This window comes from Lethenteron reissneri, chromosome 10, assembly GCF_015708825.2.
Source record: "Lethenteron reissneri isolate LAM-NWPU_2019-01 chromosome 10, ASM1570882v1, whole genome shotgun sequence".
In the NCBI taxonomy this organism is placed as follows: Eukaryota; Metazoa; Chordata; class Hyperoartia; order Petromyzontiformes; family Petromyzontidae; genus Lethenteron; species Lethenteron reissneri.
The window spans coordinates 5034020-5060232 of NC_083788.1; the positions used below are offsets into that span (position 1 = coordinate 5034020).

General features: G+C 49.6%; 1 protein-coding gene across 1 annotated transcript in view; it reads left to right on the top strand.

Annotated features, from left to right (window-relative positions):
- The window catches only part of LOC133340720 (matrix metalloproteinase-21-like), a 47481-nt gene that overhangs the window by 17496 nt on the left and 3772 nt on the right, over positions 1-26213 (top strand). The window contains exons 4-10 of the mRNA XM_061549110.1: positions 14539-14959; positions 15148-15154; positions 16430-16680; positions 16913-17052; positions 18285-18374; positions 18445-18493; positions 22909-23163. Coding sequence (XP_061405094.1) covers positions 14539-14959; positions 15148-15154; positions 16430-16680; positions 16913-17052; positions 18285-18374; positions 18445-18493; positions 22909-23163 — 1213 coding nt within the window. The remainder of the gene's footprint in view (positions 1-14538; positions 14960-15147; positions 15155-16429; positions 16681-16912; positions 17053-18284; positions 18375-18444; positions 18494-22908; positions 23164-26213) is intronic.

Here is a 26213-nt window from a genome sequence, read left to right on the forward strand (position 1 = left end):
GCGGTTGTTGTTGTTGTGTGGGGAGCGGTGGTGTAGTGGTTAGCGCGCTGCCCTATGAACCCGGCGACCCGAGTTCGATTCCCGCTCACGACCAACACCAGTGAAGATTATCTTAACCGGTCCTGGGCCTGCCCTTAGGTCGACTCAGCCTCAAATGAGTACCTGTTGCGGTGTGTTGTAAACATCGCCGCTGGGGAGACAAAGGCGGCCGGGCGTGGTGCTGGCCACCCACCCCCTCGTGTGCCGTGCCGGCCTTCATAGGTGCTACTCGCTAACAGCACTTGCCCCTACAGTCTGTTAAGGCTGTCTTTGTCACACCTGTAGACGCCGAACACCCCACCTGTTTGGCCACTAAAGGATGGTGACGTCCCCAATCAGCGCTTGTGCCAGGCTAGGTGCACCTGGAGGCCGTCACGTGAAGAGTGTATCGTACCAGGTAAGGCCACGCTGAGCTTTGTGGGTATTTTCTTCAGCAGCCAAATACGCCACACGCGTGATGATGTTGATTCTAAATGTGGAGGGGAAAATCTGGAGGGCCCGGAGAAAAATCCACGCGACAACGAGGAAAGAGACACGCAGACTCCAAATTTAAAGGCATCGTAAGGGTCGGGATCGAAGCCACGACCTCCTGTATACCAGGCGAGGTAGTTAACATCTCCTAGCCACCGTGGCGCCCACACACACACACGCAGATAGAGACATACGCAGGCACATGGCGACACAAAGACGCAATCACAGAGACACGCAGATAAACTCTCACCGGTGATAGGTTGACCGAGATGACTGGCACGTGTACCGCCTGTGCTTTCCCATTGTGACGTTGGCACGGTAACATATAGACACAGACACACACGTGGCAAAGATCCCCCGTATAGCCTTCAACAATACTGTTGGGGCAAGCGCTGTTAGCGGGCAGCGCCTATGAAGGTTGGCACGGTACGCGACGGGGTGGTGTGGCCAGCACCACGACCCTGACGTCTTATAGACACACATACACACACACACGAGTACAAAGATCTCCCGTACAGCCTTAACAGACTGTAGGGGCAAGTGCTGTTAGCGACCACCTATGAAGGCGGGAACGGTACACGCCCGGCCGCCTTTGTCTCCCCAGTGGCGATGTTTACACACCGCAACCAGGTACTCATTTGAGGCTGAGTCGACCTAGGGGAGGCCCGGGACCGGTTCAGATAGTCGTCACCGGTGTTGGCCGTGAGCGGGAATCGAACCACGAGTACACCCACACACACACAGACTCACAACCCTTGCCGTAGAAATGTGGAATATTCATCAGTGGCCCTGAAAGACGCTTTTGTATGTATAGTTGCCATGATCTGACCCCTAAATGCTCAAGTTGAATGACAACGCTCCACAGCCGCTTGACGTGCAGCCCTCTTTCATGCGTTCGATCTGTTGCGCAGAGAGACCGCTCGGCCCTTATTCATGGAAGCAACTTCAGTCGCCCTCTCATCCCAGCGGCTGGTAACTCAGAGATTCGGGGTTCGGGTTAGGACGAGGGTCAGGGCTATGTGATCTCCTAACGCTGTCTCATGAATGAAGATGTACTTCCACCTTCCCACTCGCTTTTACGATCAGTGGAAACAAGAAGATGCTCGGTGTATTCGGCACTTTGTTTCGTTCATCATTTCGTAAATATTTTTTTTAACGGGGCTTTATGTAACCCTCGCTCGCTCGCTCTCTCTCTCTCTCGCTCGCTCTCTCGCCCTCTCTCTCTCTCATCCGTTCTCTCTCTCTCTGTGTTTGTGAGAGCATTTTTAGGGAGCTGAAAATTCCTCCGCAAAAGCGTGGAGGGGAGGGGAGGGTCGCCATGACCCAGCAGGGCACCGGTGGTGAACGCCTCTGGCTCACGCACTTTCAACTCAGCGCTCGTGCCGCATTCATATCCAGCGTTCATATCGTCCGGCCCTGTGAGCCGCGGGAGTTGACACTGAACGCCGGATACCGTCCGCAGAACGGCTTCAATGCTCGCGGAATTTTATAGCCGCAGTCAGCCATCGCCAGGGGTATACCGGATGTGGTGTGCCGGGTGCGGTTTTGAGTCACGGTGGCGAGGAGATGTTAACTACCTCGCCTGGTACACAGGAGGTCGTGGGTTCGATCACGACCCTGACGCCTGCTGCTGTATATTTGGAGTCTGCGGTGTCTCTCTCTCTCTCATCATCATCACGGTGGCTAGGAGATGTTAACTACCTCGCCTGGTACACAGGAGGTCGTGGGTTCGATCACGACCCTGACGCCTGCTGTATATTTGGTATCTGCGGTGTCTCTCTCTTTCTCATCATCATCACGGTGGCTAGGAGATGTTAACTACCTCGCCTGGTACACAGGAGGTCGTGGGTTCGATCACGACCCTGACGCCTGCTGCTGTATATTTGGAGTCTGCGGTGTCTCTCTCTCTCATCATCATCACGGTGGCTAGGAGATGTTAACTACCTCGCCTGGTATACAGGAGGTCGTGGGTTTGATCACGACCCTGACGCCTGCTGTGTATTTGGAGTCTGCGGTGTCTCTCTCTCTCATCATCAACACGGTGGCTAGGTGATGTTAACTACCTCGCCTGGTATACAGGAGGTCGTGTGTTCAATCCCGACCCTGACGCCTGCTGCTGTATATTTGGAGTCTGCGGTGTCTCTCTCTGTCATCATCATCACGTTGGCTAAGAGATGTTAACTACCTCGCCTGGTATACAGGAGGTCGTTGGGACATTCGGATATTCGGACAGGTTTGTTCGTAGATCTGAAAAGTTCGCAAGTCGAGTGTTCGTAAGTGGAGGAGTCCCTGTGCACACACACGTGCATACATGCCAGTCGCACCCTGTGAGTCACGCCTTAACGAGCCGTCTAATTAACTTCTCTTGTCCTCCACTTGTCGTCTCCTTAGTGGTTTGTTGGCACAAGTGATTGGCACCCCGCGGGGTGTTAACCTTGTCCCAAACACTGCCCCTTGTTCTACTCGGTTCTTCAGAGGTGGTGGGGAGGGGTGGAGGGGGGCCCTTCTAATTAGAGTGCGAAATGCGGTGGGGCGGGGAACACTGGGTGGGAAATAGGCGATGGAATTGGAGGGGTGGTTGCCTGCCTTGCAGCGGGAAGCGTGTTTACCTGCGGGTGAGATTGAATTTGCAAGCGCTGTGCGTGTTTTTCTGTTTGATTGCCAGAAAGGGGAAAACCTCTTCTAGATTTGAAGCTTTCGTGACTGCAATGATTCATATTCTTAGGTTTTTTCGGTAAAGTCACATAGGTAAAAACATTAAAAAGTAAAATAAAATAAAAATCACGACGTTTCGGAGGCAACACAAGCTTCATTTACTTGATACAGCTGTCGTGGCTGTGACGGTTCCACCTGAAGACGGAAGCTTGTGTTGCCTCCGAAACGTCGTGATTTTTATTTTATTTTACTTTTCAATGTTTTTACCTACGTGACTTTAGCGAAAAAACCTAAGAATGGGAAAACCTCTTCTTATTTTTCATCGATACCGGCAAAACGCTTTCCCATGATGCAGCCGCTCACCCCGAGCTATAAGCGCTCCGATACGTGTGGCATTGACTTTGTGCTGTTCGCTTGTTGGCGTCGTTCTCTGGTTCTGACACTGGTGGTAGCGAGATTTGGCCCTCAAGAAAGTTGTCTCCGGTGTCGCCAATCAGTTTCAAAGGCAATGCAAATGTGATTATCAGAGCATGTTCGTTTGCATGTTCAGCACAAGTAGCGCGTGTGGTTAATGCAGTTCTTGATTCCTTGCCGAAAGGTTTCTATTTGGTATTGTTTGGGTCTTTCGGTAAAGCCACGTAGATAGAAAAAAAGAATCAAAATAATAATAACAATGATAATTGTGTTTTTTACCCTTCTATCTGGCAACAAAACTGACACCTTTTTACAAGGAGTCATGTTTGCATAGACCGCAATACCTGCAGTCATAATACAAACAAAAGACATAACTCTGATAATGTGTACTGCCAAATGAGGTTCCCATGGTGGAATAATAACAATATCACGACGTTACGATCGCAGGTGAAGACGATTACTTGTGTTGTCGTCATATTGTGAAAATTTTGATTATTTTTTTCTGTCTCCGTGGCTTTTTTGAAAGACCCATGGAATATGAATTCCTGCAGTCACGAAAGCTTTAGGTTCAAGATTCATCTATTTGGTGTTCGAACATCTTAACACCTAAATTTCGATTTAAAGCTTTCGTGACTGCAGGGATTCATCTTCTTGGTTCTTTTGGTAAAGTCACGTAGAAGGGAAATAACAAAATAATAAAATGATAAAACATAATAAGAACAGGTCTATCGGAAAGGCAGCGTCTGAATTCAGACGCTGTCTTTCCGACAGGCCTGTTCTTCACCTGAGGACGGCAACTTGCGTTGTGGCCGAAACGTCGTGAGAATTATTTTATTATGTTTTATTTTTATTATTTTATTATTTCCCTTCTACGTGACTTTACCGAAAGAACCAAGAAGATATTAACACCTCCTGTTTTATTGGCAGAAAGGGTTAAAAACAAACGTGTTTTTAAATCCTTTATATTAAGTTCGCATGCTTGCTTGCTTGCGTGCTTGCGTGCTTGCTTGCTTGCTTATGACCGTGTAAATCTTTCGGTCGTTTTTTAACCCACTTCCCGTGATCCAATCGAGTTGACATTTTGCACACAGACTCGTTGTGCGAGACAATTAATGTTCGTGAAAAAATTTTTCCAAAATTTTACACTGTTTAGGGAAAACAAATTAAATATTTAATTACCAATTGCTTAATACTGGCAGACAATCATCTGATCCATAGGTGGCAGCCATCTCAAGCCAGAGGACGAGAGGACTCTAGCCGCCACGCATATAAAAGATTTATAGTGAAAAACTTTGTTTTTACGGGTTATACTTATTATTTCTCGTGCTCTGCGTTTGTGTGTGTTTACGGGCAGCAATGTGGGTTCGTGTGATTATCATTCTGGCGACACAAACAGAGGCAGACGATTTGCCTCCAACGACCCATGTCCGATGATTGTTACGGGCGATGTGATTACACGTTGAGCTCGCTTCATGCGGCAGTCGTAGTAGCCGTAGTAGATGCGTTTTAAAAACACACACACAGGGGCGCACATAGTACACGCACACAGTACACGCACAGTACATACACAGTACATACACAGTACACACACAGTATACACACAGTATACACACAGTACACACAGTACACACACACAGTACATACACACAGCACACACAGTACATACACAGCACAGTACACACACATGTCGTCCCACGTCCGACCGCATAGCCGCATCTAAGGGAATTCAAACCGCACAGATCGAATGATAATTCCAGATCGATAACAGAGGTTAGCCCCAAGCGGGGGGATCGGCAAACAAAACACAACATGAAGAGGCATATATTTTTTTTTATTGCGAATCCGGTAAACACACACACACAGACAAAAAAAATAGACGCTCCAAGCCTAGGACGTGTCATTCAGACTCTGTCTTATCGACAGACATGTTCTTCACCTGAGGACGGCTGCTTGCGTTGTGGCCGAAACGTCGTGAGAAATATTTTATTATGTTTTATTTTTATTATTTTATTACTTCCCTTCTGCGTGATGACTTCACCGAAAGAACCAAGAAGATTTCAAGAGCCGCCAAGCCACGCGAATCCTTGCGGAGTGGACGCGTCGAAGAGTCACGGAGTCTGTGACAGAGGGAGTCGCAGGTTGCGAAATGGTACGAACGGCACCCTCACAGAACGAGGGGTACCCTGTGGTGATGATTGTGATTGTGTTTGTGAACGAGACTCATTGATTTGGTGGTTCTGCTGCTGCTGCTGCGTTCGCTGTGGCACGCAAACAGCAACACGACTCGTTCCGTGTCAACAACAACAACATCAGTTTAAAGCTTTCGTGACTGCAGGGATTCATCTTCTTGGTTCTTTCGGTAAAGTGACGTAGAATGGAAATAATAAAATAATAAAAATAAAACATAATAAAATAATTCTCACGACGTTTCGGCCACTACGCAAGCAGCCGTCTTCAGGTGGAGAACAGGTCTGTTGAAACGTGGTGAAAATTATATTATTATGTTTTATTTTTATTATTTTATTTTTTCCATTCTACGTGACTTCACCGAAAGAACCAAGAAGAACAACATCAGTGTGTGTGTCTGCGTGTGTGGCCTTAAACATAAAAAGGCGACGTTTCGGGCAATGGTCCTTCTTCACATCACATGGAGAGGCCGGAGAGGTGAAGAGGACCACTGGTAATGCCCGAGCCTTCAAGGCTATACCGGGGTGGGATCTTTGTCTTTGTGTATCACTGCGCCACCCGAGTTCGATGCCAGCTCACGGTCAACGGTGGTGACGAATATCTGAACCGGTCATGGGCTTCCCTCCCCTAGGGCGACTCAGCCTCAAATGAGTACGGGGTGCGGGTGTGGTTCTGGTCACACCACTGCCTCGCTCGTCGTTTCGGCTTTCATATGTGCTACTCGTTAACAGCACTTGCCCCATGAGTCTGTCAAAGGCTCCACTGGGGACGTTTGTCTTTGTGTCTGTTGACAGCCAGCTTGAGTGTGCCTCTGTGTGTCTAGGTGTGTGTGTCTCTCTCTCTCTCTCTGTCTTTATAATAAAATAATCATTATCAGGAAAATGCTCCGAAGCAGTTTCAGAAGAAGATGATCTCACAAATAACAGGAGAGAACTACGGGACAGGTAAATGCCTTGACTTGAGTGTTGGTCTCACATTGTTGTTGCTGTTATTATCACCACGCAAATCGACAAAAGCGGGGACTTTTCAATGTCTCCTGGGAACTTCTTACGGGATTTCCCGGGACGATCCGGGGAAAAGCAGGGCCAGGTGGCAACCCTATTACAGCCACTCCATCCCAGTCAGTGAACCAGGTAGGTTCGCATGCTGCCTGTCGGAGCGTGACGCTCAATCGGTCACACAGTTGACGTGCAGCAAATATGACTGCTCCTATTTGCTGCTGGTGGCCAGTGCTGGATTGTCCCAGTAGCACAAGTAGCTACATTTGTAGCACAAGTAGCTACATATGCAGTAGCTACATATGTAGCACAAGTAGCTACATATGCAGTAGCTACGGGCCCCGCACTTTCAAGGGCCCCGCGCTAAATGCTTTGAAGATATCAATTCCGGTTCAGCGATTTTGCACTTGCTCTATTACTATAGTACTATACCGCCTTCAACTTTTGTGAACGACTGGGTGTTTAAGGTTAGCGATTTGTCGTATCATCTAGCTGTATAGCAAATTAAACAAATGCAATAACTTCACTATGCAAGTGAAAATTTCGTGTTTTTATATTTACGTGTGTTTTTTTATTATTTAGGGACCCTTTAATAATATAATGCAACAGGCCCCGCACTCGCTTCATCCGGCACTGCTGCTGGTGCTGCTGCTGCAAGGAAACTGACGCCGGGCTGCAAATTCAGACGGCATTTGCGTCCGCGTGTTCTGCCACGTTTGCCGGCGAGGCGCTCGGACGGAAATGACATTTCCCCGTTGATTCGATGGCAAATAGTTGTTGTTGCTGCTGTTGTTGCCGCCACTGTTGTGTGCTTTGCGCGTTGAAGAGAATTATAAAAAAAAACACCACCCTCGCGGGTAATTGCGAAGTCTCGTAAGCGCGATTTAAGGCGAGGTTTGTCAAAGAGGGGGGAGCGTGGAGCGGCAGAGGTGACGAAGCCCTCTGGGGCAGGGCCCGATGAAGGTTATTGTAGGTCCGAGGCACTTCTGTTTCGTCGGCCATCGGTGATAAACTTTCAAAAACAAACTCTTTGGTTTTTTCGGTAAAGTCACGTAGGTAAAAAATTTAAGATAAATTGAATCACGACGTTTTGGAGGCAACACAAGCTTCCGTCTTCAGGTGGAACCGTCACAGCTAAATGTTGCCTCCGAAACGTCGTGATTTTATTAATTTTAATTTTATAAAAACAATCTTGATTTGAAGCTTTCGTGATTGCAGGAATCCATACTCTTTGGTTCTTTCGGTAAAGTCACGTAGGTAGGAAAAAATAATAGATGACGACGTTTCGATCGCAACACAAGCGACCGTCTAACAATCTTGATTTTTTTTATTTAAAGTTGTTTACTTTTGCTGCCCCATGTCACTACCGCTACTACCGCCGGTGTCACTCCGCTTGTCGCACGCGTAGCACAGCCACGCCGCGCACTGCTCTCTGTTGAGAATGAGATCGCGTGCGAAAGACACAATATGAAGGTGTTATTTTCTTACTTTGCAATGAAAAAAAAACATCTCAAAAAGTGCATCTCCAGTGGTTTATTTGTCGCTCGATGTGTGAGAAAAAACACTGATTCACATGCCTCTTTGAATGTACACTGTTGCACTATCCTTGCAATATATTTATTGAAAAAGATATCTGGAATTTTGTTTATCATATACAAACAAAATAAAACATGGGTCAACAATTATTATTTTTCGTAGGCCCATTCAGTTTTCGTAGGTCCTAGGCACAGTGCCTGCTATGGCCTCTTGGACAACGTGGTCCTGCTCTGGGTGCAGTGCCGGACTAAGCTGGTGCGGGCCTGTTGCATTATGTTATAAAGGGGCCCTAAATAAAAAATAAAAAATATCTATAAATATTGAAAAACTAATGTTTTACTTGCATAGTAAAGTAATTATATTTTTTCATTTGCTATACAGCCAGATAATGCGACAAATCGTTACCCTTAAACACCCAGTCATTCATAAAAGTTGAAGGCGGTATAGTACTATAGTAATAGAGCAAGTGCGCTTGAAAGTGCGGAGGCCGTAGCTTCTACATATGTAGCTACTTGTGCTACGAGGACAATCCGGCCCTGCTCTGGGTGTCAGCGAAGGAGTTTAGGGCGTCGAACTGAGTTGTGTTTAAGTTGTCACGATGCGTTCAGCCGAATGCGTTGATTCGAATTGCGTTGTTGGAGGAGATGAGAGAGAGCCCCGTTTAGATTCACCCACGTGACGTCGCTTTACGGAACCCCGGTTATAGTGAAACACAACGCGGAGGTCGTCTTCACTTTATTTAACACGAATAAGAGATCGATTTATTGTCGATTTTAGTTAAACACTGGAGAGGTCATAATAGAGGGTTTCCCCGTTTTTCTGGCAACAAAACTGAAACTTTTTACAAGGAATCATGTCTGCATTAACCACAACACTCGTGGTCAAAATGCAAACAAAAAACACACTCTGATAATGTATGCATTGTGCTTGAAACTGATTGGTCCACACCAGAGACAGCTTTCTCTTGAGCCTCGTCTCAATTGGTGCTAGACCAGAAGACGCCAAAAGGCGTACAGCTCAAAGACAACGCACTATCAAGCCCTCATTACTTTGATAGTGGCAAGGCTCAAAAGAAAGCCGTCTCTGGTGTGGACCAATCAGTTTCAAGGACAATGCACTATATTATAAGAGTTTGTTTTTTGTTTGCATTTTGACCACAAGTATTGTGGTTAATGCAGACATGATTCCTTGTAAAAAGGTTTCAGTTTTGTTGCCAGAAAAAAGGGGAAAACCCCTATTATTATATTTTGGTACTGGCAAAGGAGGTCTAATGACTGGAGATATCGTTTAGAACGAATTGGCTCTTTATTTAGCCACGTGAGAGAGGTTACTGAGGTTGCATCGTTAAGAGTACTTTATCCAACCAACTCAAAGCTCATTGTATAGATGCTCAACTTCTTTCGCACCGTACGTAGCCAACCGCGGTTAATTAATCGGAGGTGCGGTGGAAAGACAGCTAAACACAACAACAAGAAGCAGTTCTAAAGAAACGAGTTTGTCAATCATAATGACAATTTTAAAGGTGGATAGCTCCCAGTGGCTTCATAACATCGGAAGGGAAGAACGTTCCAGACGGCCGCAGAAGCGCATCTGAAAGCTCCCCGCGATGCGGTGACCACCACCGTCTTTTTGTTCGATGGCTCGCAGCCCAAAAGCCGCCGCCGCTGCTGCTGCTGCTGCTGCTGCGAGGGTGACCCCCGGAGTTCGCGTGCCTGGTGGTTTATTCTCCTGGACGAGATCAGCGAGGTACATGTGTATGTTGAACTTCTTTCGCACCGCACATCGCCAACCGTGCTCATCGGAGGAGCAGGAGAAGGACAACAAACTCAACACAACAAAAGCAGTTCTAAAGAAATGAGTTTGCCAATCTAGATGATGATTTAGAAGTGCATAGCTCCAGTGACTTCATAACATCGGAAGGAAGAACGTTCCAGACGGCCTCAGAAGCGCATCTGAAAGCACCCGCGATGCGAGGATGACCCCCGGAGTTCGCGTGCTGGTGGTTTGTGCTCCTGGACGAGACCAGCGAGGGTGTTGTGGTTCATCTGTGGCATGCGCTTTCTGTGCGCAAACTTTATTTGCACCGAGCTCGTCGCTGTATGCATTGCCGAAGCGTGTGAGAGTTCATGTGCGTGCGTTGTATGTGGCTGTCGATTCACGCTCACAACCACCGACACCGCTGACGATTATGCGAACCGGTTCCGGGCCTCCCCTAGGTCGGCTCAGCATCGAACGAGTACCTTATGCGTGGTGTCAGCCACCCTGGCCCTAACCCACGTGTGCCGTGCCTGGCCTGCATAGCTGCTGGTTAACAACACTTGCCCCGACAGTCTGTTGAGGGCTATGCGGGGGATCTTTGCATTTGGTGTGTTATCCCATGTCTGTGTGTACGTGTGTCTGTTGATAGCCTGCGTGTGCCTGTGTGTACGTGTGTGTGTGTGCACGTGTGTGTTTACGCGTGGCTTTGTTTGCGTGTGTGCACGTGTGTGTGTGCACGTGTGTGTGTGTGTTTACCCCTGGCTTTATTTACGTGTGTGTGTGTACGTGTGTGTTTACACGTGTGTGTGTGTGGTGACGTCACACATCTTATTTCTTGTCGTCTTCTCTCGAACCCTCCCGGTCACGAGAAGACGCAAACGGAGAGGTGGGCGAAGCGAGCGAGCGAGCAGGTCAGTCAGTCCCTGACACCACCATCATCATTAGCAGCAGCAGCACCAACACCACCATCACTAATGCTATCACCGCCACTAACACTATCATCAACACTTATATTATCATTTGCACAAAGAAGAATATCATCATCATCATCATCATCACTCAAACTACCATCACTTAGACTATCACGATCAGCACTTACACTGTCGTCAGCACTTAAGCTATCGTCACTAATGCTTCCACTATCAGCACCAACACTGTCATCATCGGCACCAACACTATCATCATCATCGCGAATACCACCACATCACCATTATATCATCAGCAGTAAGCACGATAACTGTGGTGATGATGATGATGATCATCATCATCATATCGCACCACTAACAACACCACGATCATCATTCACACTCACACCATCGCCATCACAATGAATACTATCACCATCACCATCGTCAAGAACACCACGACTTCCATCACGATAATCATCATCAGCAGCATCACTGACACCATCATCACTAACACATTCATCACCACCATCATCATCAGCAGAAGCATCACTAACACCATCATCACGGACACATTCACCACCACCATCATCATCAGCAGCGGCATCACTAACATCATCAATATCACAGCCATCATCATAAACAGGACCGCCATCGCCATCACCAAACACCACCATCATCACCACTTTATGATTATCGTCATAATCATCATAATCAGGTGCGTTTCGCGCGTATAGACGCGTGCGTGTGTGCGCATTTGTGTCCACGTGTGGGGAGCGGTGGTGGAGCGGTTAGCGCTGCGCTACGAACCTGGCGACCCGAGTTCAATTCACGCTCACGGTCAACACCAATGATGATTATCTGAACCGGCCCTGGGCCTCTCCTAGGTCGACTCAGCCTCAAACGAGTACCTGGTGCGGTGCGTAAAAACATCGCCGCGGGGGGAGACAAAGGCGGCCGGGCGTGGTGCTGGCCACCCACCCCCCTCGTGCGCCGTGCCGGCCCTTCATACGTGCTCGCTAGCAGCACTTGCCCCAACGATCTGCCAAGGCTACTCGGGGGATCTTTGTCTTTGTTTTGCTGCCCACGTGCCATCGCCTGCACGCGCGCGTTTGCGCCGCTGCCGAGCACATGAGCCCAAGCGTTCGTGACGCCAGGCGGCCAGCAACTAGCATCGGCAATCACTCGTTCACAGCTGCGATCGATAAAGGATGAATGACCGTTTGCAAAAGTGGCGCACTTCATTCCCAGATCCCAACAATGCGCCACCGCCGTGTGCGTGGTTGTTTGGTCGTCGTCAAAATTGTTGTTATATTCTTCGGGTTTTTTCGGTAAAGTCACGTAGGTAAAAAATTAAAATTAATTAAAGTAAAATAAAAATCACGACGTTTCGGAGGCAACACAAGCTTCCGTCTTCAGGTTGGAACCGTCACAGCACGATAGCTGTATCAGCTACCGTCACAGCTATCGTGCTGTGACGGTTCCACCTGAAGACGGAAGCTTGTGTTGCCTCCGAAACGTCGTGATTATTTTAATTTTATTTTATTTTTATTAATTTTAATTTTTTACCTACGTGACTTTACCGAAAAAACCTAAGAATATGAATCCTTGCAGTCACGAAAGCTTCAAATCTAGAATTACTGTAGTTGTTGTTGTCGTGAGTGTGGAGGAGCGGTGGCGCAGCGGTTAGCGCGCTGCGCTACGAACCGGTTCAAATCATCGTGACTTGTGTCGTTGGCTGTGAGCGGGAATCGACGGCCACATGCACGCGCGCACACACACACACACAACACTGAGATGCTGCGATAACAATGAGCTTCGTGCGTTTAAAGTATTAAAGTAGCACTCGTTGCACACGAAGTGCTTGCCACAAATGAACCACAACGCCCTGCTGCTGATCTCGTCAAGAAGCACAAACCACCAGCACGCGAACTCCGGTGATCATCCCCGCAGCAGCAGCAGAGCGGCGGCTTTTGTCTGCGAGCCATCGGACAGAGACGGCCGTGGTCACCGCATCGCGCGGCGCTTTTAGACGACGCTTCTGCGGCCGTCTGGAACGCTCTTCCTTCCGATTTTAGGGAACCACTGCAACTCTGCACTTTTAAATCATCATCATCATCTAGATTGACAGACTAATTTCTTAAGATCTTTTTCATATTCTTAGGTTTTTTCGGTAAAGTCACGTAGGTAAAACATTAAAATTAATAAAAGTAAAATAAAATAAAAATCACGACGCTTCGGAAGCAACACAAGCTTCCGTCTTCAGGTGGAAGCTTGTGTTGCTTCCGAAACGTCGTGATTTTTATTTTATTTTACTTTTATTAATTTTAATGTTTTACCTACGTGACTTCACCGAAAAAAACCTAACAATATGAATCCTTGGCGTCACGAAAGCTTCAAATCTAGAATTCTTAAGATCTGCTTGTTATCTTTAGTTTATTGTCTCTTCTCCCGCGCCTCCGATCAAGGCGGTCGGCTGCGTACGGTGCGAAAAAAATTTCGATGTAAAGCTTTCGTGACTGCAGCGATTCATCTTCTTGGTTCTTTCGGTAAAGTCACGTAGAAGGGGAATAATGAAATAATAATAATAATAAAAAAACATTGTATTGTATTTTATTATGTTTTATTTTGTTTATTATTTCCCTTCTACGTCACTTTACCGAAAGAACCAAGAAGGTCCTCTTCTTGGTTCTTTCGGTAAAGTCACGTAGAACGGAAATAATACAATAATAAAAATAAAACATTATAAAATAATTCTCACGACGTTTCAGCCACAACGCAAGCAGCCGTCCTCAGGTGGAGAGCAGGTCTGTCGAGAAGACAGAGTCTGAATGACACACTCCAGGCTTGGAGCGACTATTTAAGCTGGGATGGAGGGGGGAAGTGCGCCTTGACAAAATAATTTGCATATCAAGAGGAATTTAGCATATTTATGGGAAATGCAGATATGCGATTAGTACTACTTGGAAATGCGTAGGTGGTGCGAAAGAAGTTCAACACTACACACGGGGCCTCCACCACCTCCACGTGACCTCATGTCTCGTCGCGACTCGAGCCTCTGCTGGGCCTCCCTCGCCGCCTCCTGCCTGCCCCCCCTACTCCTCCTGCTCCTCCTACCGGGTCTGGGTTCGACCCCGGGGGCCGCTGACAACGCGGCCCCAGGCCTAGGCAGGGATCTGAGTGAGCTCCGAGGGCTCCGTCTTGGCCTGCGACCTCCGAGACCGCCCATCTCTGCACGCGCAGCTCAGGTGAGGAGCAAGGGTCAAGGTTCGACCCACCCCCACCCACCCCACCCACCCCACCCACCCACCCACCACCCCTACTATAGCCGGTGCTTGATACGTAACATTTCGACACCACGCGAAATGAAATATGCCGATTTATAATAAAGTTTTTTTTGGGTCAGATCGCGTTAATTTGACCAAATTCCGCCTCTCGCAATCAAACCCTATATTCACATACCGTGTCGACTGCCTTTGCGAACAACAATGATGCCGTCACGTGGGCACTTCGAGAGATGTGATCTCCAAAAGCCAAACAATCGCGATCTGAACTCCGAACTTGTTCGCGGGCAGATCTTCCTGGCTCGGTACGGCTGGCTGGACCCCGTGCCGTGGAGAGAGGGCTCTGGACACGCTGACGCCGACCCCGCCACCGCCCCCTGGGATGACCTCGACTTTGCCAACCCCGTCCCGGACGAACTCCCCGTGGAGCCCGACTCGGAGCCAGCCCACTCGGACTCCGCAGAGCTGCCCGCTTGGGGAGCCGAGGCGGGTGCCGGGCCCCAAGAGGAGGCGTCACGGCGGGGCGAGCGAGCGGGGGGGCGAGCGGGGGTGGCGTTCTTCGTCGGCGTAGGCCCAGCCGTGGCCGATGCCCTGCGCAGGTTCCAGGCGGCGCACGGCCTCGAGGTCACGGGCCTCCTGGACCCCGGGACCAGGGAGGCGATGAGCCAGCCGCGTTGCGGTGTCCCCGACAGGCAGACGGGAGAGGCGGCAGGTGATTGGGGTGCTACTCGCTAACAGCACTTGTCACAGGCTATACGGGGAGATCTTTGTCTTTGCCTTTGTCTTTGTTTCCAATGTCACCTGCGATGTTGCTGGATGTGTGGACGATCGAAAGGTCTCGTTGCTCCACTTTTGCCGTCGCTGCGTTCCGCTGACACCGACTCTCCCGCCTTCCTGCAGCTGATCGGTTTGCCGCCTCGATCTCCTCCAGCGAAGCGACCGCCACCACCTCCACCATCACCTCCACCACATCCACCGTTAACGTCACCCCCAACACTATCACGAACACCTCCACACCGTCTTCCTCCGCAGTGAACACCACCGCTACGCCACATACCTCAACCACCGCCACCGCTGCCACGACCACCGACCCCAATACCATCACCTCCCCATCGCCTCCCTCCGTCACCATAATCGCGAACACCTCCACATCACCGGCTTCCACCACAGCCACCATCACCCCCAGCATCTCCGCGAGGGCTCACACTCCTGCCAACACCATCACCAACCACTCCGCGTCACCTCCCTTCATCACCACCGCCAACATCATTAACGCCACCAACACATCCGCGCCACGTTTCTCCACCACCACCACCACCACGACAGCCAACAAGAACCTCACGGCCTACGACCGAAGCCGCACTCATTCACCATCCACGCCGCTCGTGCCGAACACTCAAACCACCACAACCACAACCACCACCACAACCACCATCAACCCCAAAATCTCCACAACCACTCACACTTCTGGCAACACCATCACCAACCGCCCCACGTCACCTGCCTTCATCACCACCGCCACTATCATCACCAACGCATCCACGCTACGTCCCTCCACCGACACTACCACCATCACCAACCGCTCCACGTCACCTGCCTTCATCACCACCACCACCAACATCATGGACACCACCACCATCATCACCAACGCATCCACGCTACATCACTCCATCACCACCGCCACCATCACCAACCGCTCCACGTTACCTGCCTTCATCACCACCGTCACCAACCGCTCCACGTCACCTCCCTTCATCACCACCACCACCACCACCAACATCATGAACACCACCACCACCACCAACGCATCCACGCTACGTCCCTCCACCGACACCACCACCATAACCAACCGCTCCACGTCACCTGCCTTCATGACCACCACCACCATCACCACCATCATGAACACCACCACCACCAACGCATCCACGCTACGTCCCTCCACCGACACCACCACCACCATCACCAACCGCCCCACGTCACCTCCCTTCATCACCACCACCACCACCATCACCACCACCACCACCAAATCTGACGTCGCCCGCAGCGCCGGGCGCTCGAGGCGGGCCCTCCCGTCACGTCCCAAACGCCGCCTCCCTCGTCGCCTCCACGAGTTCGAGACGAGGCGACGTCGCGACCTCCGGGGCCCGGTCGACGGTCCCGGGGGGCTCGCGTCGACCTCCAGGGCCTCTCCCGAGGAGGAGGAGAAGGAGGAGGGGGGGGAGGCCGCGCCGCCGCCGGCGGCCGCCTTCGCGGCCCGCGTGGTGCGCTGGAGGCTCCTGAGCGAAGGCTTCAGCACGAGGCTGAGCGTTGTGGAGCAGAGGGCCGTGGTGCGCCTCGCGTTCCGCATGTGGAGCGAGGTGGCTCCGCTCGTCTTCAAGGAGGACCTCACGTCCCCGCCCGGAGACGTGGACATCCGCTTGGGGTTTGGCACGGGTGAGGGCTCCTCCCCCGTGGGTGACTACCGCCTTGCTCGTGACTACCACACCCCCCGTGACGATCCCGTGACCACCACACCCCACGTGACCATCCCCTGACCGTGACCACCACACCCCACGTGACCACCACACCCCACGTGACCATCCCCTCACCGTGACCACCACACCCCACGTGACCACCACACCCCACGTGACCATCCCCTGACTGTGACCACCCCTCCCCACCCCAGGCCGCCACCTGGGCTGCCCGCATGCCTTTGACGGCTGGGGCCGCGAGGTGGCCCACGCCTGGACTCTGGGGGACGTCCACTTTGACGACGATGAGGACTTCAGGGGCCTCGGGGAGGCCCGGGGCATCAGCCTGCTCAAGGTGAGCGACAGAGACACAACGCGCGCGCGCGGGGAGCGGTGGCGCAGCGGTTAGCGCGACGCTGCGCATCGGAACCCGGCGACCCGAGTTCGATTCCCACTCACGGTCGACACCGCTGACGGTTATCTGAATCGGGCGCTGGGCTTCCCCCGAGGTCGACTCGGCCTCAAATCAGTACCTGGTGCGGTGGTGTGCAAACATCGCCACTGGGGAGACAAAGGCGGCCGGGCGTGGTGTTGGTCACGCCACACCCTCATGTGCCGTGCCGGCCTTCATAGGTGCTGCTCGCTTGCCGCACTTGCCCCAACAGTGTGCTTAGAGCTACACGGGGGACCTTTGTCTCTATCATAGGTGCTGCTCGCTTTGCAGCACTTGCCACAACAGTGTGCCCAGGGCTACACGGGGGATCTTTGTCTCTATCATAGGTGCTACTCGCTAGCAGCACTTGCCCTAACAGTGTGCTAAGGGCTACACGGGGGATCTTTGTCTCTATCATAGGTGCTGCTCGCTTGCCGCACTTGCCCCAAGGGTCTGCTAAGGGCTACACGGGGGACCTTTGTCTCTATCATAGGTGCTATTCGCTTGCAGCACTTGCCCCAACAGTGCGCCAAGGGCTACACGGGGGATCTTTGTCTCTATCATAGGTGCTATTCGCTTGCAGCACTTGCCCCAACAGTGCGCCAAGGGCTACACGGGGGACCTTTGTCTCTATCATAGGTGCTATTCGCTTGCAGCACTTGCCCCAACAGTGCGCCAAGGGCTACACGGGGGACCTTTGTCTCTATCATAGGTGCTATTCGCTTGCAGCACTTGCCCTAACAGTGTGCCAAGGGCTACACGGGGGACCTTTGTCTCTATCATAGGTGCTGCTCGCTTACAGCACTTGCCCCAACAGTGTGCTTAGGGCTACACGGGGGACCTTTGTCTCTATCATAGGTGCTGCTCGCTTTGCAGCACTTGCCCCAACAGTGCGCCAAGGGCTACACGGGGGACCTTTGTCTCTATCATAGGTGCTGCTCGCTTACAGCACTTGCCCCAACAGTGTGCTTAGGGCTACACGGGGGACCTTTGTCTCTATCATAGGTGCTGCTCGCTTTGCAGCACTTGCCCCAACAGTGCGCCAAGGGCTACACGGGGGACCTTTGTCTCTATCATAGGTGCTGCTCGCTTTGCAGCACTTGCCCAACAGTGCGCCAAGGGCTACACGGGGGACCTTTGTCTCTGTGCGCCAGGTGGCCGTGCACGAGATCGGTCACGTGTTGGGGCTGCGCCACGCGCTGCTGCGCGGCTCCGTGATGCTGCCCGAGTACCCCGGGGGAGGGGCCGGCGGGGGGGAGGGGGGGGCCGGGAGGGGGGCCGGGGGGGAGGGCGAGGGGGGGGGCCGAGGGGGAGGTCTGTGAGCTGCACCCCGAGGACAGACGTGCCGTGCAGCACCTGTACGGTGAGAGGTGACATCACCATCACCAACATCACCAACATCACCAACATCACCACCATCACCATCACCAACATCACCAACATCACCGCCATCACCAACATCACCAACATCACCACCAACATCACCACCAACATCACCACCAACATCACCATCATCACCATCACCAACATCACCATCACAAACATCACCACCAACATCACCATCACTACCATCATCATCACAGACGCGCCGTCCAGCACCTCTACGGTGAGACGCGACACCACCAACATCACCAACATCACCACCAACATCACCAACATCACCAACATCACCACCAACATCACCAACATCACCACCAACATCACCAACATCACCATCACCAACATCAGCAACATCACCGAGATCACCAACATCACCATCACAAACATCACCACCACCAACATCACCACAAACATCACCACCAACATCACCAACATCACCACCAACATCACCATCACCAACATAACCATCACAAACATCACCATCACCACCAACATCACCATCACCAACATCACCATCACCAACATCACCAACATCACCAACATCACCACCACCAACATCACCACCAACATCACCACCAACATCACCACCAACATCACCATCATCACCATCATCACCATCACCAACATCACCAACATCACCACCACCAACATCACCACCACATCACCAACATCACCATCATCACCAACATCACCAACATCACCATCACCAACATCACCAACATCACCATCACCAACATCACCAACATCACCACCACCAACATCACCACCAACATCACCACCAACATCACCAACATCACCATCACCAACATCACCACCAACATCACCATCACTACCATCATCATCATAGACGCGCCGTCCAGCACCTCTACAGTGAGACGCGATACCACCAACATCAGCATCACCAACATCACCAACATCACCAACATCACCATCACCAACATCACCAACATCACCAACATCACCATCACCAACATCAGCAACATCACCATCACCAACATCACCAACATCACCAACATCACCATCACCAACATCACCACATCACCAACATCACCATCACCAACATCACTAACATCACCATCACCAACATCACCAACATCACCAACATCACTAACATCACCAACATCACCAACATCACCATCACCAACATCACCAACATCACCAACATCACCATCACCAACATCACCAACATCACCAACATCACCAACACCACCAACATCACCAACATCACCATCACCAACATCACCAACATCACCAACATCCCCATCACCAACATCACCACCAACATCACCATCACTACCATCATCATCATAGACGCGCCGTCCAGCACCTCTACAGTGAGACGCGATGCCACCAACATCAGCATCACCAACATCACCAACATCACCAACATCACCATCACCAACATCACCAACATCACCACCATTACCAACATCACCATCACCAACATCACCAACATCACCACCATTACCAACATCACCAACATCACCAACATCACCAACATCACCATCACCAACATCACCAACATCACCAACATCACCAACACCACCAACATCACCAACATCACCATCACCAACATCACCAACATCCCCATCACCAACATCACCAACATCACCATCACCAACATCACCAACATCACCAACATCCCCATCACCAACATCACCAACATCACCAACATCACCATCACCAACATCACCACCAACATCACCTTCACTATCATCATCATCACGATCACCAACACCAACATCACCTTCACTATCATCATCATCACGATCACCAACATCACCTTCACTATCATCATCACGATCACCAACATCACCATCACCACCAACATCACCACCAACATCACCTTCACCAACATCATCACGATTACCAACATCACCACCACTACCATCATCATAATCACAGACGCGCCATCCACGGCGGAGGTGACGGTGGCACGGATGGAGGGACGGTGAGGCTGGGAATGGAGCCGCGTGATTTCCCAGCGGGTCGGTGAAGGAGGAATGACTCTATGGTTCTTTCGGTAAAGTCACGTCTAAAGATAAAATAATAAATTAAATAATAACATACGACGTTTCGATTGCAACACAAGCAATCATCATCAAGTATAAATGAAATAGCAACAAACATTTTAACCAGAAAACTATAGACAGACATATAGGCAGACAGATATCACCAAGATACATAGAGAGAGTAACACAGGCACAGAGAGGGAGATCGTCTCTGTGGCGAGGCCTTAAATAGACAGAGGGGACGGTGTCAGAGAGAGTTGGAGGGGTTAGAGAAAAAATTAACATGTCAATGAATACGAAGCACGCCTGGTAAAGTAAGTTGCTTGTGTTGCAATCGAAACGTCGTATGTTATTATTTAATTTATTATTTTATCTTTAGACGTGACTTCACCAAAAGAACCATAGAGTAATTCCTGCAGTCACGAAAGCTCCAAATTCAAGAAGGATGAATGAGTTGGAGCGTGATGGTGGAACGAGGACGCACGGTTGGGTGCGGCGTGGACGAGAGGCGACGGGGTACGGGGCACACGCGTGATGTGTTCGGGGGTCAATCTTGATTTGAAGCTTTCGTGACTGCAGGAAATCCATACTTTTTCGATTTAAAGCTTTCGTGACTGCAGGGATTCATCTTCTTGGTTCTTTCGGTAAAGTCACGTAGAAGGGAAGTAATAAAATAAGTAATACAATAATAAAAATAAAACATAATAAAATATTATATTATATTATTTTATTATGTTTTATTTTTATTAAAATAATAAAAATTAAACATAATAAAATATTATATTATTTTATTTTATTATGTTTTATTTTTATTATTTCATTACTTCCCTTCTACGTGACTTTACCGAAAGAAACAAGAAGGAGAAATCCATACTCTTTGCTTCTTTCGATAAAGTCACGTAGGTACGAAAATAAAATCAATCTTGCGCAACACAAGCATCCGTCACCTGATGACGGACGCTTGTGTTGCGCCCGAAACGTTGTGATTTATTTTATTTTTTACCTACGTTACTTTACCGAACGAACCAACGAGTATGGTTGGGGGTCATCCATTCAGTGCGTACGCATGGAGGGGGAGGGGGGGGTTTAAACCAAATGCGTTCGCGTGCGTGTGGGGGGGTGTACTGACAATGTACGCATAGGAAACGGGGGGCTAGGGGGTGAAGGCTCGATAATAATGTGTCTACATTGGCCTTCAAATGAGTCAAATTGTCCGGCGGTGTGGACTATCTGTTTGCTTAAACACGTTCATATTACACTGGTCAAAAACAAAAACAAAATTCTGGCCTGGACTTTTGCAGCTGTTTTAGAATAATTTCAGGGTGCCGATTCCAAATCTGATCTCAGATTTGCTCTATCACATCTCATTTTATGCTATCGGCATACCCCATTTTCATTGATTTTACCCGAAATTAACTCTGTCACTTATTATTGCAAGTTGTTGCGAGTCAGTGACTGCTTCAGTGTTAAAATATGGTGCTGTATTTTTAGGATGGTGTGTTTATCACGTTTTAGCTGTGACGGTCCCACCTGATGACGGAGACTTGTGTTGCCTCCGAAACGTCGTGATTTATTATTTTATTTTATTTCCATTATTACTTTTATTAACTTTAATTTTTTTACCTACGTGACTTTACCAAAAAAACCTAAGAGTATGAATCCTTGCAGTCACGAAAGCTTCAAGAATCTAGAAATAAAATAACTCAATTAAATCACGACGTTTCGGAGGCAACACAAGTCTCCGTCTTCAGGTGGGACCGTCACAGCTAAATTTACTGTATCAGTAAATTCACTTGATACAGTAAATTTATCTCTGACTGTCCCACCTGAAAACGGAGACTTACTTGTGTTGCCTCCGAAACGTCGTGATTTCATTGAGTCATTTAATATTTATGTATTATTATTATTATTTTACCTACGTCACTTTACCGAAAAAACCTAAGACTATGACTCCTTGCAGTCACGAAAGCTTCAAGAATCTAGAAGTTAACATCTCGATAATTGTTTTTTTACCCTTCTATCTGGCAACAAAACTGACACCTTTTTACAAGGAGTCACGTTTGCATAGACCGCAATACCTGCAGTCATAATACAAACAAAAGACCATAACTCTGATAATGTGCACTGTCCTTGAAGTTGATTGGTCCACACCCGAGACAGCTTTCCTTAGAGCCTAGTCTCACATGGGTTGGTGGACCCGATGACGCCAAAAGGCGCACAACTCAAAGACTGCAGGCATTGCGGTCTATGCAAACGTGACTCCTTGTAAAAAGGTGTCAGTTTTGTTGCCAGACAGAAGGCTAAAAAAACAATTATCATATTTTTACTGGCAAATGAGGTTCCCATAGTAAAGTTAACATTTCCTTAACCCCCCCCCCCCCTCTAGGCGTGTGCGAGGGGCGCTTTGACGTGGTGCTGGACTGGGTCCGCCGTTCGCCCGACGACCCCACGGGGCCCCCACGCTACAACACGTTCTTCCTGCGCTCCGCCTGGTACTGGCTCTACGAGAACCGCAGTCAGCGCACTCGCTACGGAGACCCGCGGCCCATCGCAGCCGGCTGGCGGGGGCTGCCACCGGGCGGTGTCGACGCCTTTGTGCACGCGTGGACCTGGAGCCAGGACTGCGCCTATTTCTTCAGAGGTTCCATGACCAACATCACAACCATCATCATCACCATCATCAGTTTAACACGTAGGCTTTCGCGACGAATATTATTCATAATCAACGTTTTTGGGTTTAGATCGCGTTATTTATAAATGTGTCGTAACCCTCCACCACCCGACACGGCCAATCAGTAAAAAAGTGTCACGTTGACAAAAGACAAATAGTTCACTGCTTTAGCCCACCGGTGTGTTGAAGCGTGAAACCACAACATTTACAATTTGAGTAGTACGACGTTTCGCTGGTAATTGCATCCAGCATCATCGGGCAATTCGCCAGAATGGTGAGGCTCTGCTGTGTCTCCCGTTCTTATATAGAGCAGCAGCAGGGTGACGTCATCATTAACTCATCAGGTGCAAAGATTTGAGGGGGGAGTTATTGTAATTATATACTAGAACTAGCTGTACTACCCGGCTTCGCCCGGGACTTGTATCCACCACGGCTGGCCGCCTTTGTCTCCCCAGTGGCGATGTTAATACGCCACACCAGTTACTCGTTTTGCGGCTGAGTCCCTCCCTCACCACTCTCCCTCCGTCACCACTGTCCCTCCCTCACCACTCTCCCTCCCTCACCACTCACGCACGGCCGCCTTTGTCTCCCCAGTGGCGATGTTAATACGCCACACCAGTTACTCGTTTGAGGCTGAGTCGACCTAGGGGAGGTTCAAATAATCGTCACCGGTGGTGGCCGTGAGCGGGAATGGAACTCGGTTCGCCGGGTTTGTAGCGCAGCGTAGCGTTAACCACTACACCCACCGCTCCTCACACACCACACACGCACAGACACACACACAGACACACACAGACACGCGCAGACACACACAGAAAGACACACACACACAGACACACAGACAGCACGCTAACCACTACACTACCGCTCCCCACACACCACACACGCACACACACAGACACACACACAGACACACACACACAGACACACACACACAGACACAGACAGCACGCTAAGCACTACACTACCGTTCCCCCTACACAACACACGCGCGCGCGTCCATAGGTACACATACACGCGCTTGCTGCAGACACACACGACTTTCAGGGTGCGTAAGGCAGTAAACGACTGAAATAATAAAGCGGCAATGCTGTGCGAGGAACGCCTTAGACCTGCAACACATTTGTGTAATGCGAGCGTAAACACACAAACACATACAAACACATACACACACATACATACACACATACACACAAACACATACACACACATACACACACATACATACACACAGACATACACATAAACACAAACACACACATACATACACACAAACACATACACAATACACACACACATACATGCAGACACACAGACAGACACATAACACACATACATACACACACATACATACACAGAAACACATACACACATACATAGACACACACATACATACACACAAGCACATGCACACACGTACATACACACATACATACAGACACGCAGACATACACATAAAGACATAGAAAAAAACCCACATGCATACACACACACACAAACACATACACACACATACATACACACATACATAGACACACAGACATACACATGAACACATACACACATACACATGACCCGGCTTCGCCCGGGACTTGGATCCACGATGCCCGGCCGCCTTTGTCTCCCCAGTGACGATGTTCACACACGACAGCAGTTACGCGTTTGAGGCTGAGTGGACCTAGGGGAGGGCCAGGTCCGTTTCAAATAATCGTCAGCGGTGGTGGGCGTGAGTTGGAATCGAACTGGGGTCGCTCAACCAGCTTAATGACTATTTGTACAAAGAACATATAAAGAATCGATTATAATAACCAGGCTACAGTCCACATTATAGACTGCCAGTACACGCAATCAGCTTCATAAGCAGGCTAGAGTGTACATGATAGAGTGGCAGTACGCTCACCGAGCTTAATAAGCAGGCTACAGTCTACATGATAGACTGGCAGTGCGCTGACCCAGCTTAATGACTATTTGTACAGTGAACATTTAAGTAATTGATTGTTGGCGCGTTGGGTTTAAAAGTAATATTAATTGCACACATTGTGGTGGGGGTGGAGTGAAGAGTAGGAAAAACTTTGATGAATTTACCTCAGAGTGGCGTGGTGGGTGTCGAGGCCTAGTAGCGTGCAGAGCCTGCGGCCTCGCCTAAATTGTCCACCCGGCAGAGGCAGGGTACGGGTGGCGTGCCTTCCCCCCCCCCCCCTCAGCGCTCCAACAATACTGTGTAATGGCTATTATTTAATTATTTACGGAGCCTATGAAAGTGGCGAAGGCGTGGCTAGCCGTTGGTAGGGGCAACCGCCGTCCAATGAAACTGCAGCCCTTGGCGAAGGCGTCGCTAGCCGTTGCCAGGTCCAATGAAGCGGCGAAGGCGTCGCTAGCCGTTGCCAGGGGCAACCGCCGTCCAATGAAAGTGCGTATGGTCCGAAATCCACACACACACACACAGACGGACAGACAGACATTCACGATTTTATATATATAGATTGCCCGATGATGCTGGATGCGATTACCAGCGAAACGTCGTACTCAAATTGTAAATGTTGTGGTTTCACGCTTCAACACACCGGTGGGCTAAAGCAGTGAACTATTTGTCTTTTGTCAACGTGACACTTTTTTACTGATTGGCCGTGTCGGGTGGTGGAGGGTTACGACACATTTATAAATAACGCGATCTAAACCCAAAAAAGTTGATTATGAATCACCATCATCACCATCGTCACCGGGGTTTCCGTGTGTGTGTGTGTGCCTGTGTCTCGCTAACAGCACTTGCCCGTACATTTCAGTTTCATTTCATTTATTAGGTATAACCCTAAATTTCGATTTAAAGCTTTCGTGACTGCAGGGATTCATCTTTCTTGGTTCTTTCGGTAAAGTGGTCACGTAGAAGGGAAATAATAAAGTAATAAAAATAAAACATGATAAATAATTCTCACGACGTTTCGGCCACAACACAAGCAGCCGTCCTCAGGTGAAGAACAGGTCTGTCGGAAAGACAGCGTCTGAATGAACACCAACAGGCT